Source organism: Bos javanicus, chromosome 19 (genome assembly GCF_032452875.1).
Source record: "Bos javanicus breed banteng chromosome 19, ARS-OSU_banteng_1.0, whole genome shotgun sequence".
Classification (NCBI taxonomy): Eukaryota; Metazoa; Chordata; class Mammalia; order Artiodactyla; family Bovidae; genus Bos; species Bos javanicus.
Genome location: NC_083886.1, coordinates 40,368,398 through 40,388,378, shown reverse-complemented (window position 1 = coordinate 40,388,378; position 19,981 = coordinate 40,368,398). Strand labels below are relative to the sequence as shown.

General features: G+C 44.0%; 1 protein-coding gene and 1 pseudogene across 2 annotated transcripts; both read right to left on the bottom strand.

Annotated features, from left to right (window-relative positions):
* Positions 1 to 582: 582 nt before the first annotated feature.
* On the bottom strand, positions 583 to 19,979 carry MRPL45 (mitochondrial ribosomal protein L45). Of its 2 annotated transcripts, XM_061391555.1 has the most exons (8): positions 19,769 to 19,893; positions 18,698 to 18,875; positions 18,183 to 18,300; positions 14,554 to 14,652; positions 3,070 to 3,118; positions 2,020 to 2,169; positions 1,482 to 1,655; positions 583 to 1,071 (listed from the first exon to the last, which is right to left on the bottom strand). In XM_061391555.1, exons 1-8 carry the CDS (start codon positions 19,832 to 19,834, stop codon positions 985 to 987), a joined length of 921 nt encoding a protein of 306 aa, XP_061247539.1. In that variant the 5' UTR covers positions 19,835 to 19,893; the 3' UTR covers positions 583 to 984. The 2 variants fall into 2 exon arrangements, with proteins under 2 accessions (XP_061247539.1, XP_061247540.1); XM_061391556.1 differs by lacking the exon at positions 14,554 to 14,652 and having other exon boundaries at positions 19,769 to 19,979.
* LOC133232308 (protein O-linked-mannose beta-1,2-N-acetylglucosaminyltransferase 1-like) lies at positions 3,125 to 14,545 on the bottom strand (annotated as a pseudogene).
* Positions 19,980 to 19,981: the final 2 nt, after the last annotated feature.

Sequence of the window (19,981 nt, the reverse complement as noted above, 5' to 3'; positions counted from 1 at the left end):
TAGTGCTACAAGCCAAGCTTGCTGCTGGGACAGTGACTTCCCTGTCACACCTCAGATGACCCAGGACATGAGTATGTGAAGTCCTACATCCTCCTCCAGCTGGAGCTAAGGCACAAGTAGGGGCTGGGCTGTTTCCCTCTCCACAGGTTCATATCCTGGAATCTTTGCCTCCAAATCTGGGCTGCAAAAATAGTCACCATCTCCAAAAGGTGCTAGAAATCAGGGAACCAAGTCTTACTGATGAATTTCCCAAATGTATCCACACTTCCATGGCCCCTGCCTCTACCAACGCCTCCTGGGATTACATCAGGATACAGTCGATAATTAAGAACAAAATCTAAAAGCTGAGGACTAAATGATGTCTTTGGATTTACATTCATTTGTGAAATACAGGTACTGATTTAGTGAATCAGTGTATGAGAAGAGACCCTCTTAAATGACATCACTTTTATAAACACTAATTATTTTTCTCAAGTCTGGATTTCCTATAAGTCATCAGTCATAGTTAACTTCCACGTCTACCATCTGAAGACTTGTCCACTTCCAGCCTGAACCAGGAGAAATGTAGAGAACCCACCACAATTTGTCTAATACTTGATAAGTGTTTTATTTCCAACTCTGATCCCTGCCCTGTAATTAGAAAGTCCTGCCAGTTTGCTCCTGACAGTTCTTGCTTTGGGCAAGCTGGTATCACGTTCTCTGAAACATACCATCTTTCATCTGGAGTTAGAAACTAGATTTAAGATGGAAAAAAAGAAGCAGAGCCATTGCTGTGCACAGAACCAACCCACCAGGGCCCAACCAGCAGCAGTTGTTATTGAGGATAAGACTGCTTAAAAGACCCAAGCAGGGTAAGAGAGAACAAAGGCAGTTCTTTCTACAGCGTGAAGAAAGACAGGTGACTTCACAGCTTCCGGACACCCAGACTTCACAGCTTCCAGCTGCTTCATCACCCATGCTTCACCCCAGGAATCATTCTTGCCGTCACGCTAGCTGAGGCTTATGGGCCTCTCTTTGCAGCTCTTCATACTCTTCCCCAGGTTTCAGCTGGGGCCCAGGGATCATCACCGTCTGAAAGAGCAGGAAGCTAAGTTATCTATTATCCAAGTCCATGGTTTACCCAGGAGATTCAGGCCTGCCTCCAGGCCCATCCGCAAAGAATTCCTCTTCCTGGGGCGGCATCACCCTCCCTCTCCACTAGGAGGTGCCCAACAGGAGTGGCTGAGGATGCCACGTCTTAAACCAGGAGGCCCTAGTGGTAAAGAACCCGTCCGCCAATACAGGAGACGGAAGATGCGGGGGGTTCAATTCCTGGGTGGGGAAAATCCCCTGGAGGAGGACATGGCAACCCACTACAGTATTCTTCCCAGGATAATCCCATGGACAGAGGATCCTGGTGGGCTACAGTACATGGGGTTACAAAGAGCTGGACATCAGACTCAAGCAACTTAGCACACCTTAAACCGTGAGAGCTGCTTTACCTTAAGGATGGGCTGCTTAGGGGGTGCCCATGGGGGAACAATCTTGCCATGCATTCTCCAGCTGCCATAGGGATTCGCCAGGTGCTTTTCAAAGACAACATACTCCAGGACATCCCTGGGCACATCTTCCTGTCCATACATCAACCGGCCAAACCGGTCATAGATGGCCAGAGTCTGCAAAGATGAAAGCACGTCAAGTTGGTTAGTCCTCAGAGTTGTTTAATTCTGAATCCAGACTAACTGATCAACCACTGACACTTTACTCTTAGAGGGTTTTTGACTGGGTGGGGAGGGCGGTCAGGGTGGAGGGAGTGGAAGGAGGTAGGAGGGATCCCAGGAAGGGGAGGGAATAATATCCCCACACCTGTGTTCACAGCTAACATACAGCAGTGGGAAGGGTGCAGTGACAAGCCAAGAAAGACCATGGCGAGCCTTTCCTTAGAACTCACAGTCCTGGTAGCTATACCCAGGACTCAGAGGTAGGTGCTCAACCTGAGAGTAAAGAAAAGCTGGGAGGAAAGCAGACTGGTGCCTCTACCTGCCGGGTGTGCATGCGGACGGTGACCTGGCCATACGCGTTGCTCTTGGTCACCAGACTCGAACAGCGAACCTGCACCACCTGGGGTGGCTCTAAAGACTCTACGAAGCTCCAGCGGACAGTCTTATATTTGATGTCCCAGACCATGTCCTGAGGGCAGAGAAGAGTTCAACTGGATTCCTGCCCGCACCCCCCGCCCCCTTAGGGAAGTGGGTGCTTATTTCCATGCTTCCTCTTCCTGCAATGCCACAGTCAACATGCAACGTTTCCCATCAAATGCGCTGTGGTGCTTATTTTCTCTCACTTTTCTAAATTTTGCTTAAGCTATTGCTTCAGCTCACCTTACAACTCTCTTTTCATTTCTAAATCATGACTCAAGAGCCAATTACCACCTGGAGAACCCTTCTCCAAATCAATGAAGACCGCATTCCAAACTGCCAGCTTACCTAATATGTTATCCCTCCCACACACTGTCATAATCTGCTCGCTACTGCGTGCATTTCTGTTGGCTGCACATTTGTTTTTTTCCTCTTACCTTTCGGCAGTTTTTATAGGAATTTGATAGACTTTTATAAAGGCTAATAACCTCCTTAGACTAGGATAGCTATACTTGTGCCTGGGGAGATGAGGCAGAACTGGGAGCAACTGAAATTCTTATTCTTGAACTTCTAACTAAACCACAAAGTCCTCATTGTCAGGAGTCTCCCAGAGTACCTAGCGCCCTGGTTACCACACAGTGTAAGCCTCAAGCACACTGCTTAAGTCCTTTATTGTGGCCCAGGCATGTGCAGGGCTGGCCTAATGTGACCATCCCCTCCCCTCAGGATCTGCAGTCTCAGTACTGCTTGCTCAGGGACCTCCTCTATCTGCAACTGCACGGCCTTTACCAGACTCCATACCAAGTCATTACCATGCAGCCAAACATAACGAACTTCGGCCTTTTGCCTTAAACTTCCTGTACTCTCAAAACTGATCCTTAAGAAAACTGAGGTGCTATCTAGAATCTGTCTACTCAGGCATCCCACAATTCTAAGGAAGATGAGAACCTACCGGAAAACAGTTTTCGGTTACCAAGGTATGAAGTCGGTCATGGTCTGAGCTAAAAAGGAAAGAAATTTGTATCACTGACTACTGCTTTTATGATACACTATATGAAAGTTGAAAATGGCCCTGAAAATGGAAAATCATTCCCTTCATTTTTACAAATATTTTCTGCACACCTACTATAAGCCAGGTAATATACTAAGTCCTAGAAATACAAAGATGAAGAATAACATGATTTCTCAGAAAACCATGAGCTCTAAAAGCAGTGCAAAGTTGTGTTTGAATTTCAGGAGCAGAAAGAAATTTCTATGAAATTACTAGATATCCTTGAGATGGGTAAGAGACCCTCACTGGGACATGGGGACTGATTTCTGTTCTAAGCTGGAACAAGATTCAACACAAACAACAATCAAAAGCTCAACTTATCTCCTCTTACCATGGATACATCATCAATACCAACTGCCTAGCCTTATTTCTTACACTTTCATCCTTGAACCCAGCCAAGAGATAACCAGTATGGCTGAGTCCTTCACTGTTCATCTGACACTACAACACTGTTAAACAGCTATGGAAAGAAAGCGAAGTCGCTCAGTCATGTCTGACTCTTTGCGACCCCCATGGATTGTAGCCTACCAGGCTTCTCCGTCCATGGGATTTACAGGCAAGAGTACTGGAGCAGGTTGCCATTTCCTTCTCCAGTGGATCTTCCTGACCCAGGGATCCAACCCGAGTCTCCTGCATTGTAGGCAGATGCTTTTACTGTCTGAGCCACCAAGGAAGTCAACGGCTTCCATTAAATGGCTATACTCCAATACAAAATAAAAAGCTTAAGGTTTAGAAAAAGTAAAAGATAACAACTTGTCATTTCTGGTCCTTTCCAAACAAACTGTCCCTCCATCCCATCTTTGTGGCTGCCAGAGTGACCAAGTTATGCTGATTCTATTCAGGAAGAAAATGAAACAACAAACCCAAGCTCCTGTACATGTAAGATTTTAGGAGGGTTCCTAACTGAAGTAGGCTTCAAGTAAACCTAAGACCACAGATCAGTTTCTTTCAGATACACATTCATGACTTTCTCCTGCAATTTATTTTTTTTGTTGCTTTTTTTCTTTTCTTTTTTTTTCTATCTTCTGCAATTTAACACTTCCTAAGTGGTTAAAGTCTTGCTCTTTGAAAAACTGTGTCTCTAATGCCAGAGTGGGTGATAGGTTAATTCTGTTTCACTTCCACTTCTATTCCAAATAAAAAAGACTCTGAGTCATTTCCCCTCACTGTAGCTCTAGACTAGACTACACCAAGTTGTGGTGACAGATACCACAGCCACCACACCTGGCACCTCCGAATGAATTCTGCCTCATCACTATCTTGGCCTAGAAATCTTCAGTAGAAATAAACTCCCCCTTTTATGAGCTGACTCGGTATTTTGTAATAGAACTTATCCTATAAGTAAGTTTGCAATAAAATTTACCCTCCCACTGTAAACATCCAGAAAGGCTGGACAGAATATAATAAACACAGACACACACACATTTTTAAATCTCTAGCCTAGTACACGAGAAAGGAAGTTAAGTCCATAGGTGCCAGAGAGGAAGAGCAAATTAAAAGTAGAATGGAAAGAACATAACCTGATACCACAACCAGGTAAGAGATGATTTAAGGATCCAGAAATAGGATCTGATGGCTAGAGCTTGACTTTTCCTAAAACCCAGGATGTTGGAAGGACAGGGAGTTGGAACTGAAATCCCTGTATAAAGCTGTGACCCTCAAAAGAGTCTGGCAGGCGCAGGAAAAGGAAACTAGAAAAACAGCCCACCAACCTAGAGACAAAGCTTCCCTCTGTCTAGGGCTCTGAGCAGGGGTAAAAAATCTAAAAAACAAACAACAGCAACCAAAAAACCCCATGAAAACTGAAAAATTAAAGCCCTAAGTACACATTATACTCAGATGTAGACACAAAATTTACAGTATCTCTATGATGCAAGAATTCCTAAACTAAGAAATTAACATAAAAACTAATACCTTGCCAATGCTATCCCTAGAGGATTTGGCAGAAACACACAGAGAAAACCTCTCTGGGAGCGTATTCATAACTTAGGTTGTCTGCAATTCCCTCAGAAGAAACACACTCCATCATCAACACTACAAAACAGACCTGGAATCAATCTAGCAAAATCAACAGACACAGACATCAAGCAAAACAACAGACCAGGAAGCACTAGGGGTGGGTCCCTTCATTGAAGTAACTGATAAATAAGCAAAGCAAAATCTCAGAACTCTGGATACTTATAACAACCAGGGGAGTGCCTGATGAAGGGAGAAGCCAATGAGCCTGGATTTAAGAACATGTACAAACCACCTCCCCTCCTCTTTCCCTCAGCCCTGCCATGACTGCGGGACAGCGGTCTGTGTTCTGGAGTGGATGGCTGGTACTTGGGCAGGCAGCAGGGACCTTCCCCTCCAAAATTTGAGTTTGCACATTCTGGTCAATCTGGTGGATGGCAGAGAGACCAGCACAAACCATGCCACGGTTTCAGCCCTGCTGGCTGCAGCAGCTTTTCCCATCAACAGATATAAAGGGATAAAGGGAAAAGAACACCTATTTTGTTTTTATTCAGTCAGACAATTTAGGAAATCTTTGTCAGGTCACTGGCCGACTGCAGAGGTAATGGAACGGAAACTTCACTGATGACTACCCGAAACAAAGAATACACACTTGGCAGTATTAGTTTGGAAAAGTCACAAATGGATGGCAGCGGCACTAATCAACAAAGTCAGCAATTTCTGAGGAGCAGAGCAATCTGATTTTCAGAGTTACCACATAATGATGCTCAGAATGTCCAATTCTCAACAAAAAGTTACAAAGTATACAAAGAAACATGAAACTATGGCCCACTTACAGAAAAAAATTTTTGACAGAAGCTATCCCTGAGGAAGCCCAGACATTAGAATTATTAGCCAAAGACATTAAATCAACTGTCCTACATGCTCACTGAGATAAAGGCAACCAGGCGAAAAGAACTAAAGGAAATTCTAAAACAATCTACGAAATAAGTACATCAATCAGTAAAGAGATAAAAATTATGAAAATGAACCAAACAAATTCTAGAACTGCAAAATACAGTGAAAGAAATTAAAAATTCACTACGGGGGTTAGGGACTTCCCTGGCAGTACAGTGGTTAAGATTTCACCTTCCAGAGCAGGGGGTGCAGGTTCAATTCCTGGTTGGGGAGCTAAGATCCCACATATCTCCTGACCAAAAAGCCAACACATTAAAAAAAAAAAAAAGCTAGCAATAAGGTAACAAATCCAATAAAGACTTAAAAAAAATTCACTACAGGGGCTGAACAGCAAATCTGAGCAGGAAGAAACACGGGATCAGTTACCTCGAGGATAAAACTATTGAAAGCATCCAATCTAAGGAGCAAGTGAAAGTTGCTCAGTTGTTTCCCTCTCTTTGCGTCCCCATGGACTATACAGTCCATGGAATTCTCTAGGTCAGAATACCGGAGTGGGTAGTCTTTCCCTTATCCAGGGGATCTTCCCAACCCAGGGATCGAACCCAGGTCTCCTGCATTGCAGGCGGATTCTTTACCCATAACTTGCGGATAAAACTATTGAAAGTATCCAATCTAAGAAGCAAAAAGAAGAAAACAATGAAGAAAAATGAGTAGAGCCTGAGGTACCTGTAGGACACCGTCAAGTGCATGAACACACATATCAGGAGTCCCAGAAGGAGAAGAGAGGAGGCAAAAAAAACATTTGAAGAAATAACGGCTGAAGGAGCTTCTCTAAGGGTCCAGTGGTTAAGAGTCTGTGCTTCCACTGCAGGGGACACAGGTTCAATACCTGGCCGGGGAAGTTCCTGCATAACGCATAGTATAGCCAAAAAAAGAAAAAATAGAAAGGATGGCTGAAAACATTTCAAATCTGGTAAAAGAAATGAATGTTCATATCCAAGAAACTCCACAAACTCCAAGCAGAATGAACTCAAAGAAATCCACACTGAGACACAGTACAGTCCAAGTGTCAAAACCAAGAGACAAAGAGAAAATCTTAAAAGCAACAGAAGAGAATTAATTTGTCACATACCAGGGACCTTACAAAGGTTACAGTTGGTTTCTTATCAGAAACTATGGAGGCCAAAAGGCAGTGGGATGATGTATTTAAAGGCCTAAAAGAAAATCTGTCAACTACGAATTTTATAGATAGAAACACTATCTTTTAAAAATGAAGGAGAGGGCTTCCCTGGTGGCTCAGTGGTTAATGCACTTCCATTTCAGGGGACATGGGTTAAATCGCTGGTCGGGGAAGTTCCACATGCCATGAGGTATGGCAAAAGAAAAAAAAAAAAAGAGAAAGAAAAAAGAATGAAGGAGAATTGTAGATATTTTCAGATAAACAAAAATTGGGAGGGTTTATTACCAGGAGATCTGTCCTATTAGATATACTAAAGGCGTTTTTCAGACCTAAATGAAAGGACACTGGACAGTAACTTAAAGCAATAAGAAACAATCAGCACTGGTACAGGTTACTATATAGGTAAACATAAAGGCCAGTATTCCTGTCCTTCTGATCTGTAACTCCTCATTTTTTTCCTATTTGATTTAAAAGGCACATGCATAAAACATTGGTTACAAATCTATGTTATGGGCACATAGTGTATAAACATATAATCAGCGGCAGTAACAATGCAAAGGGGAAGGAGCAGACTGCTTGTACACTATTGAAACTTTGATATTATCCAAACTAGACGGTTAAGATACTAATTCTAATCCCCAAAGTAACCATTAAGAAAATAAGTTTTAAAAAATCTATAGAAAAGGAAAGAAGAGAATCAGAAAGTTATACCACTGGGACTTCCCTAGTGGTCCAGTGGTTAAGAATCCGCCTGCCAATTCAGGGAACACTGGTTCAGTCCCTGGTTCCAGAAGATCCCACACGCCTGGGACCAATGAACCTTGTGTGCCACGACTGAGCCCATTCTCTACAGCCCTCAAGCCCCAGCTACTGAAGCCAGTGTGCCTAGTGCCCTCGCTCTGCAACAGAAGACACCACTGCAACGAGAGGCTCACGCACCAAAACAAAGAGTAGCCCTGGCTGGGTGCAACTAGAGAAAGTCTGAGCACAGCGACAAAAGATCCAGCACACACAGCCAAAATTAACAAATAAATACATAGGTGATATTATTAAAAAAAAAAAAAATGAAGTCAGATGCTTACATTACAGCATACTCAAAAGGGATCAAAGACCAAAATGTGAGAACCAAATCTATAAAACTCTTAGAAGAAAACATTAGGGAAAAATTCCATGACACTGAATTTGGCAATGATTTGTAGATTTGACAGTAAAAACTCAGACAACAAAAGAAAACACATGTAACTTGGACTTAACAAAAATTAAAATGTTCTTATTTCAAAGTACACTACCAAGAAAGTAAAAATCCATGAAATGGGAGAAAATATTTATAAAGCATATATCTGACATGGGATTACTATTCAGAACACATAAAGAGCTCCTGCAACCCAATAACAAAATAGCAACCCAACTGTGGCCACTGCTGAGTTGTCCAAATTGCTTCACATATTGAGTCAAGACTTGAACAGCATCATCTTTTAAGATTTTAAATAGCTCAGCTGGAATTTCATCACCTCCATTAGCTTTGTTTGAAGTAATGCTTCCTAAGGCCCACTTGACTTCACATTCCAGGATATCTGGCTCTGAGTGACCACACTCATGGTTATCTCGATCATTAACTTTTTTTTTTTTTTTTGAGCTTTTCTCCTTTTTTAATCAATGACCACCTTATCCAGCTTTGGAAATCTGGACAAAGAGGAGGCTGAGAAGAGGCCTGGTTCAGTGTCTGAGGGTCTCTGAGTGAGTCTGCATCAGCATGTGGGCCCCAGGTGGGCCTGTCCATGGGTTGGGCACAGCAGTTTCCTGAGTAAGAGCCTGCCCCACCCTCAGGGCAGCACCCCAGTCCAAAAAAAAAAAAAACAAAGAATCAAGGCCCTCCAGGCTTCAGCTGTTTCCAAGACCCTCAGGACAGTCAATAAATACCTTAGATTCTCAGTCAGGCCTGGGAGGAGGGAGTATGCAAAGGGCAGAATGGGCTGCCCAGGGATCCCAGTGATTCCCAGGTACTCTCCTGCCCTTTCCCAACAAGAAAGTAAATAAATAGACCTCCAACTCAGGAACAGGGGTGTTGGAGCAGAGGAACCCTCCCCTGGGAGTTAGTAATTAAGTTTCATGTTAAAAAAACCAGACCCAGCCCCTGCCAGTGTCTACAAAATCCTACAGGATTGGATAAAGGGCTAGCCTGCCTGGGGCTACACAGTACGCAGCCCTGCAGGTTCCTGGAGGAGGTCTCATGTCTGTTCTGCAGCTCCCGGGCCTCCCTCCTCCTTTGTGGGTGACTCCAAGAAAATTGGGGTGATTGATGGTAGCTTCCTCATTGAGTATGGGGAGGCTGGGACCCCCACCACCAGGAAGTGGTTCTTCTTCTGAAACAGTCTCCACAGGCCCCGGTGGTTGTCACACACATCCAGGTCCCAGATTCGGAGACACTTGGCAAGCTGAGTCCAGGTGGTGAAGTCATTGTCCTTCTCCATCCGGATAAATGCCATGTAGGTGTGGCCCTCTGTGTCTGGCAGGAAAGAGTCTTCACAAGGGTTCTTGCTGTGGTCCAGAACCTCCGCTTCACTGAGAAGCCTGTGAACTTCTACTTCATAAGTGTCCTTCTTTAGACCGTCCACGTTCCTGAGCTGGACACCTGGAACCATGCTGAACTTGTGCTTCTTGAAGTAGGCCTCATGGAAGTAGCCATTCATGTTGAGGCCAATGATGCCAAAGCGGTAGGATCAGGACACGTCAGGGATAATGCACTCTCGGCCTCGGCGTTGTTCTGGCATCCGCATAAACATGTCCCAGTCCCAGAGCTTTTCTGGTGTGGGCCACTTGGGCTCAAATTCTTCCTTGTACAAGAACTTCCTGAGTACCCAGCCCAGCCCAGGCATGGTCTCCACACGGTACAGCACTGCTGGGTCCTCCGCCGTGTGTTCACAGCCCTGGTCATTCCAGGCAGAGATACAGTACAAGCTGTCGTCCTCCTCCAGCAGGTGGACGGATTGGCTCAGGTAACTGAAAGGATCCACAGCAATATCCAGGTCCTCTCCCAGAACCACAGCAAACTTGGCTTCCGGAAACAGGTTGAAAGTGGCAGTGAGGCTGGCCTTGTAGTGCTGAGGCACACGGGCGTTCTTGATGCTGATGGGAGTGTGCTGGATGCTCCTCAGACCAAGCAGCGCCACGACCTCCATCAGCTCCTTACAGTAGCCATCAATGAAAACTTATCATCTGGGGAGACACCCCCTGGGCTGAGAGTAGAGAGCGCAGCATCCTGTACAGGTAATTGGGCCGGTTCCCCGCAATGACAGCCACAGGCACATCAAGGACCTTGTTGTCTGGGAGTGGGTCAGGGCTGAACTCGATGGGTGTGGGGTCCTTGCAGCTGCACACGCTCCCGTAGCCCTCAACTTTGCTGCAGTAGCAGCGGCGACGGTTCAGCTCTGTGTCTGCCCAGTGGCACTCTGCCTCTTCAGCTGAGCTCAGCAGCACATCTGTCTTCAGCAGAACTGGATCCCCCCAGGAGGAGAGGGCAGGTGACTTATAATGTTTCTCCGCGAGCAAAGGACCTCCTCTTTGTCCCACGAAGGCCCTGGTGTCCCTCTAGGCCAGGGCAGGGCCAGCCTGGCTGCCTAGGTTCCTCAGCAGAGCCCTGGCGGTGTCCCTGAGGAGGAAGGAGCCCTCGTGCTTGACGGTGCACATGAGCACTCGGCCAGCTGCCGCCATGTTGAGGAACAGCACCACAGCCTCATCCTCATGAGGTGAATAGGTCTCAGACACTCGCTCTGCCATCCATGGCCCGTGGCCTGGTTGAGGACGATGACTTGGCTGCCCCGGCCCTGCTCCTGGGCCTCACCCTCCAGCACCGTGGTGCCGTCCACTGGCACATACACTTTGCCGCGGCTTGAGTATACCTCCACGTCCAGGACACGTCGGGGACCACTGCCTCTGCGCCTTGGAGGCTCCAGTCGGCCCAGGGCCTCATCATAGTCTTGTTCTGGCTCCAGGTCTTCACTGGCCTCGCTGATAGCGTGTCGTGTGTCCAGGATCAACTTGATGTTGACGATGACGGTCACCAGTATGAAAAGCACGGCTCCTGACAGAACCTCCAGGGCCCACTGGGTGGTCAGTTTATACTTCCAGGTAAGATACCAGCTCCGCTTTTCTCACGCCCCAAAGGGCTTGATGAGAGAGCTGGGCTTCCAGTTGTCCATGTCGTATGTTGGGGGGTCACCACTGTCCTGGACAACCCATGCCTGCAGCAATATCTCAAGGAACCCCGGGCGGGCCCCGTTCAAGCCCCACTCGGGCCCGCACATCTCGGCCCGGAGCACCACGGCCTCCGCCTCCTCCATGCCACTCGCGGCCCCACCCCCGATCATTAACTTTTTAAAATATAGTTCTTCTATTATTGCCACCTGTCCTTAATCTCTTCTGCTTCTGTTAGGTCCATATGATTCCTATTCTTTATTGTGCCCATACTTGCATGAAATGTCCCCTTGATATCTCCAATTTTCTTGAAAAGATCTCTAGTCTTTCCCATTCTGTTGCTTTCCTCTCTTTGCATTATTCATTTAAAAAGGCCTTCTTACCTCCTTGCTATTCTCTTTAACTCTGTATTCAGTTGGGTATATCTTTCCCTTTCTCGCTTGCCTTTCACTCCTCTTCTTTCCTCAGCTATTTGTAATGCCTCCTCAGACGACCACTTTGCCTTCATGAATTTCTTTTTCCTGGGGATGGTCTTGATCACCGCCTCCTGTACAATGTTATGAATCTCCGCCCATAGTTCTTCAGGCACTGTGTCTACCAGATCTAATCCTTTGAATCTATTTGTCACCTCCACTCTATAATTCATAAGGGATCGATTTAGGTCATACCTGAGTGACCTAGTGGTTTTCCCTACTTTCTTCAATTTAAGCCTGAATTTTGCAATATGGAGCTCATTATCTGAGCCACAGTCAGCTCCAGATCTTGTTTTTGCTGACTGTATTGAGCTCCTCCATCTTCAGCTACAAAGAATATGGTCAATCTGATTTCAGTATTGCAAAGCTAGTGGAGGTGATGGAATTCCAGCTGAGCTATTTCAAATCCTAAAAGATGATGCTGTTCAAGCGCTGCACTCAATACGTCAGCAATTTGGAAAACTCAGTAGCGGCCACAGGACTGGAAAAGATCAGTTTCCTTTCCAATCCCAAAGAAGGGCAATGCCAAAGAATGTTCAAGCTATCAAACAATTGCGCTCATTTCACATGCTAGTAAGGTTATGCTCAAAGTCTTCAAGCTAGGCTTCAGCAATATGTGAACTGAGAACTTACAGATGTACAAGCTGGGTTTAGAAAAAGCAGAGGAAACAGAGATCAAATTGCCAGCATTTGCTGTATTATAGAGAGAGCAAGGGAATTCCAGAAAAACATCTACTTCTCCTTGATTGACTAAGCTAAACCTTTGACTGTGTGGATCCCAACAAACTGGAAAACTCAGAGGTGGGAATAGCAGACCACCTTACCTGTCTCCTGAGAAACTTGCATGCAGGTCAAGAAGAAACAGACTGGACATGAAATAACCGACTGGTTCAAAACTAGAAAAGGAATACAGTAAGTCCATTCTAAAGGAGATCAGCCCTGGGTGTTCTTTGGAGGGGATGATGCTAAAGCTGAAACTCCAGTACTTTGGCCACCTGATGTGAAGAGTTGACTCACTGGAAGACTCTGATGCTGGGAGGGATTGGGGGCAGGAGGTAAAGGGGACGACAGAGGATGAGATGGCTGGATGGCATCACCGACTTGATAGACGTGAGTTTGAATGAACTCCGGGAGCTGGTGATGGACAGGGAGGCCTGGCGTACTGCGATTCACGGGGTCGGACACAACTGAGCGACTGAACTGAACTGAAGGCTGTATATTGTCACCTTGCTTATTTATGTACTTCTATGCAGAATACTGGAGAAGGCAATGGCAACCCACTCCAGTACTCTTGTCTGGGAAATCCCATGGATGGAGGAGCCTGGTAGGCTGCAGTCCACGGGGTCGCTAGGAGTCAGACACAACTGAGCGACTTCACTTTCACTTTTCACTTTCATGCATTGGAGAAGGAAATGGCAACCCACTCCAGTGTTCTTGCCTGGAGAATCCCAGGGGCGGCAGAGGTTGGTGGGCTGCTGTCTATGGGGTTGCACAGAGTTGGACACGACTGAAGCGACTTAGCAGCAGCAGCATGCAGAGTACATCATGTGAAATGCTGGGCTGGATGAATCACAAGCTGGAATCAAGACTGCTGGGATAAATATCAACAACCTCAGATATGCAAATGATACCACTCTAATGGCCGAAAGTGAAGAGGAACTAAAGAGCCACTTGATGAGGATGAAAGAGGAGAGTGAAAAAGCTGACTTAAAACTCAACATCCAAAAAACGAAGATTATGGCATCCAGTCCCATAGCTTCATGGCAAACGGAAGGGGAAAAAGTGGAAGCAGTGACAGATTTTACTTTCTTGGGCTCCAAAATCACTGCAGATAGTGACTGTAGCCATGAAATTAAAAGATGTTTGCTCCTTGGAAGGAAAGTTATGACAAATCTAGACAGCGTATTAAAAAGCAGAGACATCACTTTTCTGACAAAGGTACATGGAGTCAAAGCTATGGTTTCTCCAGTAGTCAGGCATGGATGTGAGAGTTGGACCATAAAGAAGGGTGAGTGCTGAAGAACTGATGCTTTCAAATTGTGATGCTGGAAAAGACTTTTGAGAGTCCCCTAGACTGCAAGGACACCAAAGCTGTCAATTCTACAGAAAATCAATCTTGAGTAATCAGAGACTGGAAGGTCTGATCAATTAGACATTGGAAGGTCTGATGCTGAAGCTCCAATATGTTGGCCACCTGATGATAAGAGCCAACTCATTGGAAAGGACCCTGATATTGGGGAAGATTGAAGGCAAAAGGAGAAGAGGACAACAGAGGATGAGATGGTTAGATAGCATTATTGACTCAATGGACATGAATCTGACCAAACTTCAAGAGATAGTATAACACACGGAAGCCTGGCGGGCTAGAGTCCATGGGGTTACAAAGGGTTGGACACGATTTAGTGACTAAAAGACACAAAGAAAGGATCAGGATGAGTTAGGGATCAGGTGGGGTGAAAACAGCTGCCATTAAGCAGAGTCCTAACATTTGCCAGTGGAGCTGAGCCAGACCAAATGGTGAAAATTCCCAGACGCAGTGAGAGAAGTCAAGGATAGCTCCAGGCTCCAATTATTTCCCAAAGAGGAAGGTCTCTCACTCTAGAATTCTCACCTGAAGGAAAAAAAACACACCTAGAATAATAGCTGCTGAGAACATAGTGGGTATAAGACAGGGAGTTCACATACTTGTTTAGACACAGATGAGCTTCAATGAAGATATCCTGGGCTTTTTCAGGGAAGTCCTTTACTTTAAAATTAGGATCACTTTCTTTTATCCTCCGGATTCTGTAAAATTAAGCATGAGAATCATTTTAAAGAAGATGTCATTCAATTTCCATAACTTAACAGCTTACTTTACCTCCATTAATGTCTGTTCATTTATTCAGTAATTGTTTTTTGAATGTGCCAAGTCCTATAAATTCAGCCTTCTAACTTAATTCTAAAGAAAAACCAAAGCTTCTCATAGTGAATTTCTGGAATTTTGACATCAAAGAAAATATCCTATAAGCACTAAGGAAGAAAAAACAGGTTTCATACAGAGGTTCAAGAGTCAGAAAGACATTGGGCTTCTAACTAGCAACATCAGAAGTTAGAAAGATTAGAAAGACAATGGAGGAGTATTTTTGATGGAGAAAAAAATGACTCCCAGTCCAGAATTCTATATCTGGGCAAATTATTTTTTTTGGCCACACTGCACAGCATGACAGGTTCTTAGTTCTCCAACCAGGGATTGAACTTGTGCCCTCTGCAGGGGAAGCGTGAAGTCTTAACAACTAGACCACCAGGGAAGCCTATGGGCAAATTATAAATGAAGTGGGAGACTAAAAGAAAGACTTTTTCTTAGCCTTGCAACATTTCACTTATTTACCTTCCACTCTTTCTCAGGAAGCTGCGAGGAAATGTGTACCACCAAAACAACTGAATGTACCATGAAGGAGAAAGACATAAAATCCAGGAAACAGGGAATATATATAAGAGCAAGGCAAATGGCTTAGCAGGATGATGATAAAAGTAGATCCCACAATGTACAGTGAGCCTGAAGAGAGACCAATCCAGACTGAAAAAGGTAAGAAGGCTCCAGAAGGGCTTTCTTCTTTATGATGAGGTTGATAAAATAATGTTTTCTACACAGTAAGAGAAAATTAACACAACCAGGGGTTCTATAAGGAAATGAGAAAAAAAAGACACTTAATGCCAGGAAAATAAAAAATTATTATGCAGGAAAGGAAATGTAATAATAATGTACTGCATGACTCAGCTGTCAACAGCATTTTCATAGTTATAATAATGTAAACAGGGAATTCTGATCTAATCAGTGTTACCAAAAATGTATTAAGAGGATGAGGGACACCATAACCTAGAGGAATTTATCCCAGGAATGCAGGGTTGGCTTAACACTAAAAAATCAATTAATGTAATATACCATATCAATACAATAAAGGACAAATATCACATTATCGTCAATGATCAGAGAAAAAGCATTTGACAAAATCAACTTCTTTACACTCTTTTCACCTCAAAGCCTTGTTTTGTTTCCCTGGAATGCTATTTCTCACCACATTTCTCTACTCAGCTAACTCCAAGCAACCCTTTAGATCCCAGCTTTAAATGTCATTTTCTTAGAGAAGCCTACTCTGAACTTCCAGACGGGGAAAGTTATCTTTCCCCGTCCTGTGTTTTCAGAGCACTCATACTTTATTCTATCTGTAATTATGTGTGTACAATCAGTAACTGTTCTCCTCCCCTAGACAATAAGTGTTGTATTCATCAACATCATGAACTCTTCCACCAAAGAGTTCACAAGCCAGGAGAGAAATACATGAGAGGAGAGCAACAGAATATAGAGTTACCAGAGACAGTAAAAATAAGCATACAGTTATAATTATAACAAAGGCAACTCCAAAAAAAGTCAGGGAAGGCTTAAAAGCAGACACAGAAATTAAAAGCAGACCTAGAGATTATCATACTTAACAAAGTAAGTCAGAAAGAGAAAAACAAATACCATATAATATCACTTATATGTGGAGTCTAAAATACAACACAGGGATGTCCAGTGGTTAAGACCCTGAGTTTCCACTGCAGGAAGTGCAGGTTTGATCCCTCTGGTCGGTATACTAAGATCCCATATGCTGAGTGGTGCAGCCAAAAAAAAAAAGGGCAGAAAGAAACATCTATAAAACACAAACATAATCAAAGCTATGGTTTTTCCAGTAGTCAAGTATGGATGTGACAGGTGGACCATAAAGAAGGTTGAGCACTGAAGAATTGGTGCTTTTGATTGTGGACAAGACTCTTGAGAATCCCCTGGACAGCAAGGAAATCAAACCAGTCAATTCTAAAGGAAATCAACCCTGAAAATTCACTGGAAGGACTGATGCTGAAGCTGAAACTCCAATACTCTGGCCACCTCATGCAAAGAGCTGACTCACTGGAAAAGACCCTGCTGCTCAAAAAGATTGAGAGCAGGAAAAGGGGGCGATAGAGGATGAGATGGTTGGATGGCATCTCTGACCCAAAGGACATGAGCAAACTCCGGGAGATAGTGAAGGACCTGGAAGCCTGGTGTCCTGAAGTTCATGGGGACACAAAGAATTGGACACAACTTAGCAGTTGAACAACAACAAAGAAACAAAGAGAACAGACTTGTGGTTGCCAAGGGGGAAGGGAGAGGAGAGGGAAGAACTGGGGGTATATTATTAAAAAAAAAAGCAGGGCTTTCCTGGTGGTCCAGTGGTTAAGAATCTGCCTTGCAATGCAAGGGACACCATTTTAATTCCTGACTGGGAAGATCCAACATGTTGAGGGCAACTAGGCCCCTGTGCCACAGCTACGGTGCTATGGAGCCCAGCAGCCATAACTATTGAGCCCACATACAGCAACTACTGAAGCCCACATGTAGTGTGGGGTGTAGGGCCGTGCTCCACAACAAGAGAAGCCATTACAGCCAAAAATAAATAAATATTTAAAAAAACAAAAAACAGCAGACACAATGCCTGAGGAAAAAAGACATTTTTCAGACAAAGGAAAGGATGTGCAAAGAGACGCAGCACAGCAGTTGTCAAGGAACTAGCAATTAGTTTGGAAATGTTAAAGTTTAGGATGAGAAAAATGAAATAGACAATGGTGGAGAGAAAGGTAAGAGGCAAATTATTTTTTAAAAAGCCCTGAATACCACTGAAGAAATCTATATTTTATTCTTCAGATAATAAGGAGCCACAGGGAGTCTGAGGCAGAGGTGTTGATATGATAAGATCTGTATTTAGAGGAATGCTGTAGCCACATGAAGAGTTGACACTAACTTAATACACTTGCACTTACACATAGAAATCTATATATGACCTTAAAGAGCCTATAATTTAGATATAGTCAGAGCCAGAGTGACAGATATTGAAAATCTCTTTAAGAAGACAGTTTTGGCTTCTGCTCCTTAACTAAAGCGCAGTTAGCTCCCTAGAACAGGTCTGTCTTCTTAAGCCTTTTTGGTTTTTCTTACTCTCTTAAAATCTCAGGTATTTCTCTTATAAATATGCTCTCTCTTATTACTACTTTAAATTGTTAAATATGTGATCAAAAAAGTGTCCTACAAACTTCAATGTCAACTTCCTAAATGACGTGACAAAAATGACAAGTCAAGGCTGAGATGCTAAGATTCAGAATGTCCATACTATTATCCATTAAGTCTATTTCAGGGAAAGAATATACTGTCAAGTTATCAAAGGAGTTATACACAATTAATCCAAGATGGCCTCTCTGGATTAAGTAGCAACAAGAAATTTTTATTTTAATATTAACTCCCAGCTGTCTCAGATACCTACGACAATTGTGATGCCACATTCTTCTTCAATCGCTCAGTCCTCTGTGCCAGTCCTTCCTTAGAAAGAGATGACACTCGGGCATCACCCTCAGGAGGAACATAGGCATCAAAGATACTAGCTGTAAAGAGAGAAGGAGAAAACTAAGAAAGCATTGCAAGATTGAGAAAAAGTCATCTTGAGGTCATAAAAAATTGGGAGGGCTCCTGGATACAAAATAGATTATGAACAGACTTTTCCATGCAGAAGAAATCATGCAGGATTAGAAAAAGTAGAGTAAGATAATGTTAGTCTTCAAAAGAGTCTTAGCTGCTTCTTGTACAAAAGGGAGAAACTTTACTCTGGTCTTCTAGGAATATTGTGAAAACAAGATCAAAGATGACCTCATGAAACATAATGTATACAAATTATTGAAGCTGAACTGATTTGGGGGTTAATTAAATGCTATCATTCACAGTCCAAATCATTCCACTTTTCAAGAAGACCTTTGACAGAAGGGGACTGGGTTAGGGCTTTACCTGTACAGGCCAGATGTATGGGACGTTCCAAACTTTCTTGAGGAATCACCAGTCCTGCTTTCCGGGCATATTCTGTGAACTCTTTTTCTGTTTTGTATTTGGGTTGATAAATAGGGGGTGTGAAACGTTTTTTAGTTCTCACTGGAACTACTGCTGTGGACTGAGTCATTAGGATTGGCTGGAGGATAGCAGAAAAAGGTTAGGTAACCTGGGAAAAAATCTTATACAAACTGTAAGCAAAGATAGAAAGGGCACAACCAAAGAATGACTTAGGAACAATTATAAAGCCACACATAACGGGGAAATGCTTCTATCTTAACAATTATAGCTGTCTCTTACTAAAAGCCAGTTAGCAACTTTTCCTAATACTAATACCACTCAATCTTTACTAAAGGCTTTATTTTAGTACTTTTCATACTACAGGGCTATGCCAACTCAAGAATGCAGAGTTGATGAAAGTTGATAAAAGCAAGGTTGATCAGACTGATGAAACAACGCTCAGTCTATGGGGAACTTAAACACCAACCCAGTACTCTCTTTTCTTCTGCTCTACCTTAACTCAGAAATCTCTACATTTACTCAGATTACATTGTGCTCATTCTATTGGGAGCCTCAACGTAAACTTTATTTTGTCGTTCTAGTTTCCAATTAACCAATAAGCTCCTTAAAGGCCAGATCTCTCGCTGACCATGAAGTTTGTTCAGGCAGGAACGATTCTCCCTCCTTTACAGCTACTGACCAATTTAGAACATTTATAAAAAATCAACGGGAAGCGAGACCATCTTCCAAACCATTACTTCTTTCCCATTTAACACCCGTACGCCAATGAGATCCAGGGCAAACCGGAGAAACTTAATCCCCGAGAACTTGCCCGCCCTGATAGCCCTACCAAGGCTCTCCCCACTCAGCCACATAGCTATACAATAACTGTGTCTCGCCTACCTCAACTGCTCCCTACCTAGGCACGATCTGTATCGCCCAAGTTCACCAAGGACAACCGTAAAATGAGTATTTCCCTCTACTCTGTCCTCCTCCAGCCCCCAGACTTCCAGCCACCCCACCCCTACCCACCTGCCGAGACCACCATCCTACAGCCCTGGATAAGCAAGACAAACTCCGCGGCAAGGGGGCTGCCATTTTGCTCACGCAAAGGCAGCTGGGAAGGAAACTGTGAAGAGCCGGAGGCTGGAAAGAAGGCGCATAGGGCGGAGCTAGCTCGGGCGTGGAATTTTCCAGGGCACGCGCCCTCCGCCAAGTGTGAAAGGCGCGAACGCGCACGTACGC

Excerpts from the sequence above, each read along its gene's own strand:
- MRPL45 (XM_061391555.1), bottom strand. The coding sequence starts at position 19,834 with ATGGCAGCCCCCTTGCCGCGGAGTTTGTCTTGCTTATCCAGGGCTGTA. Across the intron at positions 18,876-19,768 it reads TAGGATGGTGGTCTCGGCAG|CCAATCCTAATGACTCAGTC; the intron begins GTGGGTAGGGGT and ends GCTATCCTCCAG. Across the intron at positions 14,653-18,182 it reads AATGTGGCATCACAATTGTC|AATCCGGAGGATAAAAGAAA; the intron begins GTAGGTATCTGA and ends TTAATTTTACAG.